The 12,586-nt window shown below is 29.6% G+C and overlaps 1 protein-coding gene across 1 annotated transcript; it reads left to right on the forward strand.

Moving 5' to 3' along the window:
- The first annotated feature begins 10,366 nt into the window (after positions 1 to 10,366).
- On the forward strand, positions 10,367 to 11,550 carry LOC145593141 (ethylene-responsive transcription factor 2-like). The gene has a single exon (XM_081649653.1). It carries the CDS (start codon positions 10,552 to 10,554, stop codon positions 11,368 to 11,370), a length of 819 nt encoding a protein of 272 aa, XP_081505779.1. The 5' UTR covers positions 10,367 to 10,551; the 3' UTR covers positions 11,371 to 11,550.
- Positions 11,551 to 12,586: the final 1,036 nt, after the last annotated feature.

Below are 12,586 nucleotides of genomic sequence, written 5' to 3' on the forward strand. Positions count from 1 at the left end.
AGTTGTAGTATTAAAAAAATTGTAAAAGAAAAATAGTGAAGTTAATATTTAATTGAAAAGTAATAAATGTGAGAGTAAAGAAATGATATAAAAAATAAATAAAAATAAGAAAAAATAAAAAAAGAAAAAGAAGTATTCCGTAGTAGGCTTGGATGAGGATCCTAAAAGGAGAAAGAATGAAGTATTAAAATGTATCTCCTTTGTCCCATAATACATGAGACGTTAGAACTTTTTTTTTTTTACTATTCATGCATTAAGTTTGACCATAATTTTTTGCCAACATGGTCTAGTGAAGTCTCAAGTAACTAGTAAGCAGTGAAGTCATTACACCCACCTCTTCCAAAAAAAACAAGAAAACCAATGATATAGTCGCCTCCCTCTTCTCTCTTTTCTCTCATCTCTTTAGGGTTTCAATTTTCTTGGCCGTTTAGGCCGGAAATTAGACTATTTCCGACCCTTTTCTTCATTTTAATTTGCTTTTTTGTTATTTGATTTGTTTTGCTTTGTTTTGTTCTCTCCGTTTGTGAGAGTCTGTCCCAATTTTTTTGGGTTTTTCCCAATTTTTTGGGATTTTGATTCTCATCTATGGATGAGAATTTTATTTTTAGGGTTTTAATAATAATTGAGAAGGTGATTTAGATTCATATAGGTTTAGGGTTCGTCATCAACTCTACGATCAAAACATCAGCGCAGATTACGAAGGTCTCTACTTGGAAAGATGCAAAGACATCGAAAATCACTACTCGCGTCAAGTTTGAAGCGGTGGAGTGTGAGCTATGCCCGATATGAAAATAGTTATGATTTTGATTGTAAAAGTTATGTTATTTTCTCTAGATCTATGGTTTACAAATCTTTATTATTGTTGTAGATGTCGTATGGCTATTTATTAATGATAATATTCTTCTTCTTGTCAAAAAAAAAAAAAAAAAAAAAAATTTTGCCAACATGATTAAAATATATTTTATCATAAAAAATGTTGTTAGATAGGTTTGCATATAAAGTTTCATAATACTTCCTCTGTTTCTTTTTAGTTGACATGTTTCTTTAGTCACGTTTGCCAATGCACAACTTCAACCTTTTGTATCTTTAATTACCAATAAGCAAAAATTATGAAAATTTGATATTTTGAAAATATATATCATGACGAATCTAATAAGATTCTACATTACTAGATTTTTCATTATGTATAAACCACAAAATACGGTCAAAGGAGGGTGTGTTAGTGTGTGAATAGTGCTAAAGTCAAAACGTGTCAAACTGTCAACTAAAAAGAAAAATGAAGGTAGTATAATTTTTAAAATATTTTTCATTAATATTTAACTATGTAAACATAAAGTCAAACTATTCCATTGACCATGTATACAATGTTTGAGTGTATCATGTTTCATAGGACATAATAATAATAATAATAATAATAATAATAATAATAATAATAATAAAATAATAAATAGCATGATACTGTGAATACAGTTGTGGGTCTGATAGCTATAATGGGCCTGAAATCCAAGACGACTGACAATTCAGTGGGCCGGTTTAAGATCCACAGATCTCATGCTATATTTGCCGACGAACAATTTGTCATCAGCTTACTTAATAAGTTAATATTGTTGGACATGTCAAATTTATCTACTCGTATCATATTCCCAGCAAATTCTTTTATTTATTTATATGCGAATCGTACCAATTTTTCCTTAATTTATCTACAACACTTTGATATCGGTGTATAATCAGGTTCCTCTAGCCTCTAGGAAGATAGGTTAAATACTACTCCGTACTAAGGCCCTGTTTGATTCACCTTAATTTTGCTGAACTGAAATTATTTTTACTGAACTGAACTTATTTTTACTGAACTGAACTTAATTTTACTGAACTGAAATTATTTTTACTGAACTGAAATTATTTTTACTAAACTGAAATTAATTTTACTGAACTGAACTTATTTTTACTGAACTGAAATTATTTTTACTAAATATTTTTTTTTTTGTGTTACACATAATCAAATTTATTGTACGTTAAACTTCAACAATTTACCCAATTATGTTACTAAAATTCTAAGTGTTTTATATATATATATATATATATATATATATATATATATATATATATATATATATATATATATATATATATATATATATATATATTTGAAAGAAAGTGTTATATTTATTTATCTTCTGTTGCAAGCCAACTAATCAAATTCATTTTGGTGAAGCAACCCTTGTTTGAAATTACTTGCTCTATTATTTGATATTTTTAAGTCAAATTTTGTAAACTTTGATAATATGTACATTGAACTAATAGAAACAATAAAAGTTATTTTGTATGTCATTTTTTAAAATACAAAAATTTATAATTTTAATTACTACTTCATAATTCAAAAGATTTGTAGTCAAATATGTATACTATAATGCATGAAAAAAGTTAAATAATGCAAGAAATTTGAGACAAATAAAACTGACAGACATATAGTATTATGTGTAGTATTATTGCCAAATTAGTTGGAACTTAGCCGCTTGAATAAATTATGACTTTTACATACCACTTGAAAACTTTATGCAAAAAGACAATTTTAGTTATAGCTTTTTGAAATTTAAATCAAATTAGACAATTGCAAGTTGGTTTAATTAGCAATCTAAAATTTATCATTATTGTAACAACTTGCATTCGGTTCATTTCACCACGTTGGCATTTTTAAAGAGAGTAATTAAATAATATTTGTAGTCAAATTGCTGCGCTGAAGCAGTAAATATTACCATATATAGAAAGTACTCGTATTAAAAAAACAAAAAAAAAAATATGAAGGCACGTGTGACCCATATGCACGTGTAGTCTTATGAAGGATTTGTATTTTCCTTGGTTAGAGAATTTATAATCGGTCAAAGTCAAAAGATGACTCTTGTTGTCAAATGCCAAATAGTTCAAATTATTCAAACCTTAAAATAATGGAACTCTAATAAAAAAACGGAGGGAGCACATCGCCATAGAATAATTTTTTTAAAATTAACTACACTACAATTAGAGAGTGTTAAAAATTGACACAATATGATATGACACAAATAAAGGAATAATATATATCATCAACTAGTTGGACAACATGATATGCCACATTTAATTAAATAGGTCGAATGAGTATTGATTATTAAAATTTTCAACATGAAACTAATAACACTAACTTGCTTTGCAGAAACAGTTTACCATGTATGGAATCAGAGGAATGCTAGTCTTTAGGCATAAGAATGAAGAGGATATCATTGTTAGTGTATTAAGTTCAATGTTGCTTGTAGGTGTGATAAAGAGATGAAGAAGTGGCTGTTGTAGTTTCTTTGTTTAGAGTTTGTGATGGAGACAAGAATCAATCCCAGGATCCTCTAGAATCGGGAGGCCGGGAGCTCTAAGTAGGAGTGAGCATAGGACGGGTACCCGTATGCTAACGATTTAGGTACCCGATAACCAATATCACTAAAAGTAATATTCATAAACCAAACTGATAAGTTCGGATACCCCGAACTTCGAGTACCTAGATTTTCCAATCGGTTATTAAGAACCCAAATATATCCAATAGTAATAATTAAACTTAATAATGTAGTTATGATATCATTTAACATTGATTAATAACAATACTACATGATCTTAACCAAATTATTAATAGTAATACTAATCATTGATATTATAAAGTGATTATGAAGTAAAGTAAGAGCTTATTTGCCTTTACCACCTCCAAAAAACAGCTTATTTGCTTTTATTAGCACCTACATAATATTAAGTTTTATTTTACCACCACAAAAAAATAAATAAAGTTGGTCTTTCCTACCAAAACCCAACTCCAGTGAAACGGAAAAGGGATGTGGGGCCCATAATAACGACTATTTTTTTCCCCGAATTCTATCGATTATTCCCTTGTTTATTTAAACACATCTTTTCATTTCTCCAAAAAGATCGTTGAATTGAGCTTATACTTTGGGAATTTCTTCCAAAATCCTTAAATTTGCTCTACCCTAATAATCCTAGCATCCAATTGCTTCAGATTTGTGCTCGTTCAACAAAGTCAGTTGTTAGGAAAATTGGAAGAAGGTACACATTTCACTTAATTCGCAAATACCGTGAACTATTAGGTTATTTTCGCAATTTGTGTCGTGATTATGTTTCAACTTTTATGTATCACTAGAATTGTTGATATGACTTATGAATTGAGCCTCAATTTCAGATTTTAAAAATTAGGGTTCATGTTAGTAAAAATTAAATTGGGGTATTTTTGAAATTGTAATTGGTTAATATAATTAGGCTTAGGGAATGATAATTATGTTCAATTAGAACTAATATTGTTGTTGTTGATTGTGAATTGCAAAAATAAATGTCTTCACAAGTGTAAATGTCACCTCTTCTTCAACTACCCAAATGCGAAAGAAGGTAATAAAGGATGAAGGTGAGAACGAATTAGGGTTCCACTTTTACAGAGAGAAAGAAGAAAAATGAGAGGAGATAGATGAAAAATTCAGAAAATTTAATGGGATCTAGGAAGGTGAGAAATTGAAAGCAATTGAATAGGGAAGGGGTGAAAAAAGGAAGACAGAGAGGAAAATCGGGTTTGTTGCATTTAATTGGGAGGGAAATGAAAATAAGTGGCCCCTACATCCCTCGTCGGAGTTAAATTTTGGTGGGACTGTGGGAAAAGCCAACTTTTTTATTTTTTATAATATTTTTGTATGTAGTGGTAAAATAAAACTTTGAATTATGTAGGTGGTAAAAACAAATAAGTCGTTTATTTGAGGTGGTAAAAGTCAAAATTTTTCTAAAATAAAAATAGATTTAAATAGGAGAAAAAAAATGCTCATCGAATCGGATCAGATCATATCGAGTAACCGTTAATTTTAAAATGATACTCAATAACCATATCCGATAACAAATTATCAGAACGGGTACTCGAACCGTAATGGTTATCGGAGCGGGTACCTTAAGTTTCAAAGCGGTTACGAATCGGGTTTTCGGGTAGTTTTGCTCAGCCGTAGCTCTAACCACTTAAACTATTTTTTATTCTCACAAACAAATGAATAAATAAAGAAAAATATTATACATAGCACTTAGGATTACATATAAGCATTAAATCAAATAAAAGGGTAATGTAAATGGTGGATTTTTATATGTAGGCATGTAGTTCTTAGGGATAAAAATAAACATCTGATATCTTTTCAAATTTGGTAATATTAAATGGAAAAAAATATTTGTAACCCTAAGGGTTGCATATAAGAAGCTAAAAGTGGAAAGAATAGACAATAAATAAACATTTATTATACTGATTTACTCGTGAATTGTCGATAACCTCTCAACTTAATACTAAAAAAAGAAGTATATTAAATACTTTTATGCAGCCCATAGTATTACTCATACTCTGTATTAAATTATGAAAGATGATAAAATTACGCGTAAATAAGTGTAAATAATGTTAATTTTTTTTTTCAAATCATTTTTAGCTCATTATATGTAGCCGTAGCTCTTCTAAGAATGAAGTATGATACTTCGTATTTTTAAAATAAAATAACATCATTTTCGTTAAAAAATAAAGTAAATCATAAACAATAGTTATCATATGCCATTTGGTAGGGCCAAAAGTTTTGCATTTAGAATATGATTATATGAATGAATGATTATCAACTATTATCCTAACTACATGATGAATTTACATCCAATCTATGGTTGTCCAACTTTATGCCCACATCCAAACCCAACTTCGAATGGGAAATGTGAGTGCTGGTTTTGAGCTTTCTTTGTGTTTTAATTATTCGCTACCTTCCAATAACTTGGCGGCTTTGAAAGTGAAAGGTTTCATCTCATGAAGGTAGAGTTGTTTTACTATTTTTTTTATATTTATATTTTCAATCAAGAATACATTTATTTATTTTTTTAATAGCTGTATGACATCTTTGAATTAGTGGAAATCATGATCAAGCTTACACATCTAAACATGTTTGATAATAATCAGATCATCCCCTTTGTTTCTTTTTTTTCATTATTTTTTTTTTTTAAAATTTATACATACAATAAATTAAAGATTATAGCATTTATTTAGATAAATCTAATATAATTTTATTTTGCGTTACATATGTAATCAGCTCATATAAATCTTAAAAGTTGGATAAGAAAGTTTGTGAGAATTGTATAAAGTGTGAAGTACAAATAGTGGGGGAAAAAACATAAAAACTTCGTAGTTTCATATTGATTGCCCTATTTTTTTGGATTTAGAATGACCAAAATACGGGCTTGTTGATAGTTTGCTAATTAGTTAAACCGGAGTTCCCAGTTATTGGCTCATTTATCCAATTATTTTTATTATTATTATTATTATTGTAAAAAAAAAAAATGAAAAAAACACAAGTTGTGAAAGCAAAGTCCCCACCAAGTATATCTTTGGGATTGTCCTGGTGCCAAGACTTATCCAAAGGGAAGAAAGAAAATCGTCTAGAAACTATGAATCCGATGTAATATTGAAAGGAAAGATGTCAAACATGTCCTTTTCCTTGTGTTTCTTAGTCATCTACTTGCACTTGCAATCAATTCCATGTCTCTTGCTTTCCTTCTCCTTTCCTTTCCCTTTTCCATGCACAGTAATTTCACATTACTACACTTAACTATACCTTCCTCATTTTAGCCTTGCTTGTGACATTTCTTTCTTCAATTTGCCTTTCTTATATCGACCTACCATTTGTCACCTTTTTGTTGAATTTTATTACTAGTACTTAATTATGATTAATTGGTGTACATTGCAATGAGACGATAGTAAATTTATGACATTATATTCTACTATTAAGGATGTGTTTGAAGGGCAATTAATATTTTCTACAAATCTTATTTTTAATTTTGAATTTATTTGAACCAATTTAATGCATAACAAGCAAAAAAATGACTTAGCTTCATTAAAAATAAAATAGTTAAACGACTAAATTGCCAACTATATTTGTGGTAAATTTGATAATAGTAAATTAAACTTATGTGCCAATTAGCTACCTTATCACAATATGAAGTTGATGAGAGTCGAAATATTTTCAAATAATTAATAGATCTAACCTAAAATCTCTTTTCAAATAAGATATGAATTGATTGCTATTATTACTATTTTCAAACAAATAATTTGATACGACCTTACTTAAACATGATTTGTTCTATATAGGAGTAATAGGCTAATAGTCAAGTAGTACTTCGTATTATATAATAATCACGCATATAAAACTTTGGTAGAAATTTAAAAATACTCTACTACTCGTATATCATAATAATATTAGGTACAAATAACATGCACACACTCTTGATCAATAGAGGATGGAACTATCACGACTTTGACGGGTGAGATAGGTTGGTAATTAAACTTTACACTTCACATTGATAGAACTTTGTTACAAGCTTCATCATCTATCTCCAAGATCTTTATAGCGTATAAAAGTCGTCACAATGTGTTAATTATTTGTAATCTTATGAAAATAAATTCTGTTTGTTTGAAAAAGGTGTGTAAGGTAAGATATTATAGCAATAGCCAATAGGACAATTCCGATGTTATTTGCTTGACTTTTATATGGAGTATCAACAAGCCAAGTTGTTATTCCAAATTAAACTTTGTCTATTTTTTATATGCTATTTTTAAATTTTAATAATGGAGTGAAGTGACCCAATCTCAAATTTGCATTTATATCATTACTAGTTTAAGTCCCGTGCAATGCACGGTTGCTATTAACTTTTAGAAAAAGGTTATTGTATATTTTTATAAAATAAATTATACTCATAATATTAATTCAAAAATAAATATAACTTTAACTTTTATACCTAACTATATCAATGTCTTAGATTAGCTAGTGCCACTTAGAAAAAAAGAGGCTTTATTAATTTTTATTTTTTATTTTTAAAAAAATCTAAGGTTATATAGTACCTACACGTTCTGCGTTATTAATACAACTTTTAAGAGTAGAAAATAAAGTGTGTATATATGTCTTAACAAAATGATTTTATTTTTAATTGAATTAAACATTATTGCAAAAGTAAAAAATTGGATGAAAAAAAGTTAATAGTATTATCGAAAACTAAAATAATGTATAGCAATATTGTTTAATAATACTCACCTCATTTTTTTTATAAAAATAATACCTAATATAAAAGACTACGTATATGTAAAAATATATCAGTTAGGTTTATATGGAGAATTATTATTGTTAAGAATTTTAATTGGAAGAAAGATATTTTAAATTATTATAAAATGATTTCCTTCAATATATAATCTGCATAAAAATAGAAAGTAAAATTGGGCGGGAAAATTTTTAATGAAATTGTGACAAATGTCATTTTAGATTCGCTTTTAGTATAGGTTAATTGATAGTTGCCAACTAATGTAGCGCCGAAAAATTTTAGGGATGAAATCTAAATTTCGAGATCTAATTTTTTTTACTAGAAGTAAGTAAAAATAGTGTAATATCAAGTGATGGAATCCTACCGAAAAGAGAAAAAAAAAAAAAAAAAAAAAAAAAAAAAAAAAAAAAAAAGTGATTGAGATTTTTTATACTCCCTCTATCCCTTAATTAGATGTCTACTTTTTTTATGGGAGTTTCAAAATTAGATATCTATTTCTATTTTAATTATGTACGAAATACTTTTGGACATCATTTTCTAACATTTTTTCTCTTAATCTCTTCAATAATTACAAACTACGCAGTATTTTTTTTTTTCTCTCTATCTCTCTCTAACTCCACATGCACTTTGTACTTTCTAATCATGAGTGATCTCTATGTTCCTTAATTTCCGTGTAATTCTAGAAGTAGACATCTAATTAATGGGCGGAGGGGGTAATGTTTCTTTCATTAAAAAACATTTTTACATTATATAAGTTGTATACTTTCTCCCCTTTTATAATTGCGGATTCCCTGGGAATTTTTGGAGTTGAGAGATAGAGAGAACAAATAAAGAGGGTAGGAGTGAAATAAAACTTCCCTTTTTATAGAAAGTGATTTGTCTAAAAAAAACAGATGAAGTAAATACGGAGTATTATTTTTGTGTTACAATTAATAAATTGGAATTAGCAAGTAGCTAAGTTTGAAAAATCAGAACTATATACTCCAAGGGGTAATTATATTGGTGAAGCACTGAAGTCAATTGTCATAAATGACATATCTAAGGACCTGTTCTCTACAATAGATCAGTTTTTAATTTCCTTCTCTCATAAACAATTCAGTTCAGTTCAGTTCTATAATCAGGCCTTAAACCAATATTTTACCCACATATCAACATCATTTATTTTGGTTGTCAACATAATACTAACATCCGAGCACTCTATATAATGAAAATAAAGTTACAAAACATGGCATAAAAGCAGTAGCAATTAATGTCATTGCTCATTGAGCCTAGTATACGCCCATCTGTTGGTATCAATAATGGAACTTTTGTCTTAATATCTTCAACTTATAAAGATAATATCAGCAAAAAAACAAAAAAACAAGATTAAACTAAATTTGCATTGCCAAAGAAACATCAAATGTATGATGAAAAAAATAAAATACTAGGTAAAAAAAAATGTATGATTCTATTCATCGGTCATATTAGATCATAACTTTCATTCGCTCGCAAGTGAAATCAACACAAAATTGTATATTAGACTATGAATGAGACAAATTGAAAGATAATTATTTATTTATTTATTTATTTTTTGACGGGAAATTGGAAGATAATTAAATTCAATGTAACTAGGTAAAATCTCTACCAAATGAGCAAGCGTGCAACTAAAAGTATCCAATTATCCAATACATCAATTTGTAATAGGATAAAGTGGTGTATGAATGATGCCAATTTGTTAGTCTATTTCTCTTGGAAAGTTATGTTGTGGAAAGAATAATATTAATAATAATAATAATCCCATAAAATTATTCTTATATAATATGATTACAAGGAAGGTGAGGTGGTAGGTGCCCTACATATGACAAAACAGTATTCAATTTCATTTCATTTCTTTCGTCAATTGCAAATACTCCCTTTGACGTCACCCCATTCCTCATTTTTTCCACACACGTGCTTTTTTCTTTCTTATTAATAAAATTTAAATTTTCATTTTTTTTCATCTTTTTTCACTTCCTCTAGTAAGAACTTTCAAAGAAGGTGACATTATTCTAATTTAATACGGAGTAAAAAACAATTTACTTTTTATAAAAGCAAACAACATTAAAGTTGAAATATTTACAAATCACCCACTACTGATATTTTATCATTTATTATAAAAAATATTTTAATTAATTCTAAGTTTTTGAAAAATCTATTTTTTTTTTTTTTTTTGTGGACCTACAATTGTCTAGTTGATCCAGGTTCATGCACCCATCTCATCTATATATACCTCTTATATTCTCTTCCCTCCAAAAATTAGTTTTTTCAACATTCTCTCAAAAACACCTGAACCCATAAAAATCTAGCTCAAAATTTTAATACCCACTTCAAAAGTTCAGATTTTTAGCTCAAATTATTAATACCCAGTTCAAATTTCCAAATTTCAAGCTCAAATTTTAATACCCAGTTCATAAATAAGAAGAAAAGATGAATAGAATAAGTCATTTGGAAACTGATTTAGCAGTTCTTGATTCGATTAGGCGACACTTGCTTGAAGATTGGGACCCGAGAATTGTCGGAGCTTCGACGATTAACAATGGATCAAACCCTGTTTATCGCCGGAATTCCAGTTTTAGTAGGTTGTATCCTTGTTTAACTGAAAATTGGGGTGAATTGCCATTGAAAGAAGATGATTCTGAAGATATGGTTCTTTTTGGTGTTCTCCGGGATGCGGTACACACCGGGTGGTCGCCGGAATCCGGGTCGGAAATTGATTCGAGTTCGCCGGCGCCGGTGGTAGTTAAGTCGGAGCCGGTGGAGTCTCCGGTGAGTGTCACCGGAGGCGAGGTCCCGGCGGTGGCCGTGGCCATGGCGGCTCCGACAAGGGGGAAGCATTACCGTGGTGTTCGAAGACGGCCATGGGGCAAATACGCAGCTGAAATCCGAGACCCGGCTAAGAACGGGGCTCGGGTTTGGCTCGGAACATTCGAAACAGCCGAGGATGCGGCTTTAGCCTACGACCGGGCCGCGTTCAGAATGCGCGGCTCGAAGGCGTTGCTAAACTTCCCACTTAGAGTAAATTCGGGCGAACCCGACCCGGTTCGGATCACCTCAAAGCGATCATCCCCGGAAAGAACAACGTCATCATTATCTACGTCATCGAGTTCGTCATCAGAGAGTGGGCCCCTAAAGAGGAGGAAGAAAGAAAATGGGCAAGTGGGAAAAGGAGTGGAAGCTTTACAACAAGTGGGATGCCAAGTTGGTGTGAACACATTGCCACTTGGCGACCACCTATTAGTTAGTTAAATAATTTAATTATATTTTATTAATAGTATGATTAAGATGGTGTGATTCTATCATTATCTTCTTAATCATAGATTAGGATGGACAGGTTGTCAATGGTTTTTGGAGGGTTTTAGGAGTTGTAGTATATAATGATGGGGGTTTTTGGTGAAATGTGAATAGTGTATGTTCATTTGTTTGTTACTTGAGTTTTTAATACAAAGTACTTCATAAATCTAAATGGACTGTTATAAAATAAATTTTAAAAAAAAAAAAGAAAAAGAAAAGTACATGGACACCTTTTCTTGTACAATAGAAATGGATATCAATATGTGGCTATAGGCTATATATAGTTCGATTCACATGTAGTTGACATCCCCCTCTGTTATCAAGTATTGACTTGTATAATTAGATTGATTTTACCTTTAAAAATTATCAATTTAATAGAATTCCTCATTTTATCTTAAAAAACATAATGTATATATTCATATATAATTCGTATATACTGTAGTTTATTCGATATTTTAAAAAAAAAAAAAAATCAAAAAGATGTAGCATTGAATCTTATTTATTTGTGGAGATGTGAGAGCCAATAGCATAGCGAAAAGTTTGCAATCTAGAAGACTTTAAGCCACTCATTTTATTTCCACCTTACAAACAATGTAAGAAGTTGATGGTTTGGAATGGTCGAATGGATGTATTGGAGAAATATCTTGTACTATTATAGAGATAAACAAGTTGTTAATGGATTCAAGATTTTTCCCCTAAAAGCTTAACATACCGACAAGTGAATAAGATTCAAACAACTATTGAACACACATTTAGGGTATGTTTTTTCTCAATTGGAACATCTACTAACTATCCTTGATGCTAGTTACTAATAGAAAAACTAAAAATTTACAAAGTAAGGGCATGTTCACATTTACTGAAGTGAGCTGAACTGAACTGATTGAAACTGAAATTAAGTAAATGTGAACAGGCCCTAAGACTTAATATTACTTAATCCTTAAAGATTAGGGTCTATTCACATTTATTAAACTGAGCTGAACTGAACTAATTGGTCTGGAGCCGAACTGAACTGAACTGAATTGAATAGAGCTAAAATGAATATTTTATGACAGAAGAAAATTAGGAGCTGAAGTGAACTGAAATTAAGCTGAAGTGAACAAGCTCTTATAGGATAGTCTCGATACCTATTATTTATTAAATTCCCTATACAATTTATGATGCATCTAGTAAA

This window comes from Chenopodium album, chromosome 2 (genome assembly GCF_948465745.1).
Source record: "Chenopodium album chromosome 2, dcCheAlbu1.1, whole genome shotgun sequence".
NCBI lineage: Eukaryota > Viridiplantae > Streptophyta > Magnoliopsida > Caryophyllales > Amaranthaceae > Chenopodium > Chenopodium album.

Coding starts and splice junctions, on each gene's coding strand:
- LOC145593141 (XM_081649653.1), top strand. CDS start 10,552: ATGAATAGAATAAGTCATTTGGAAACTGATTTAGCAGTTCTTGATTCG.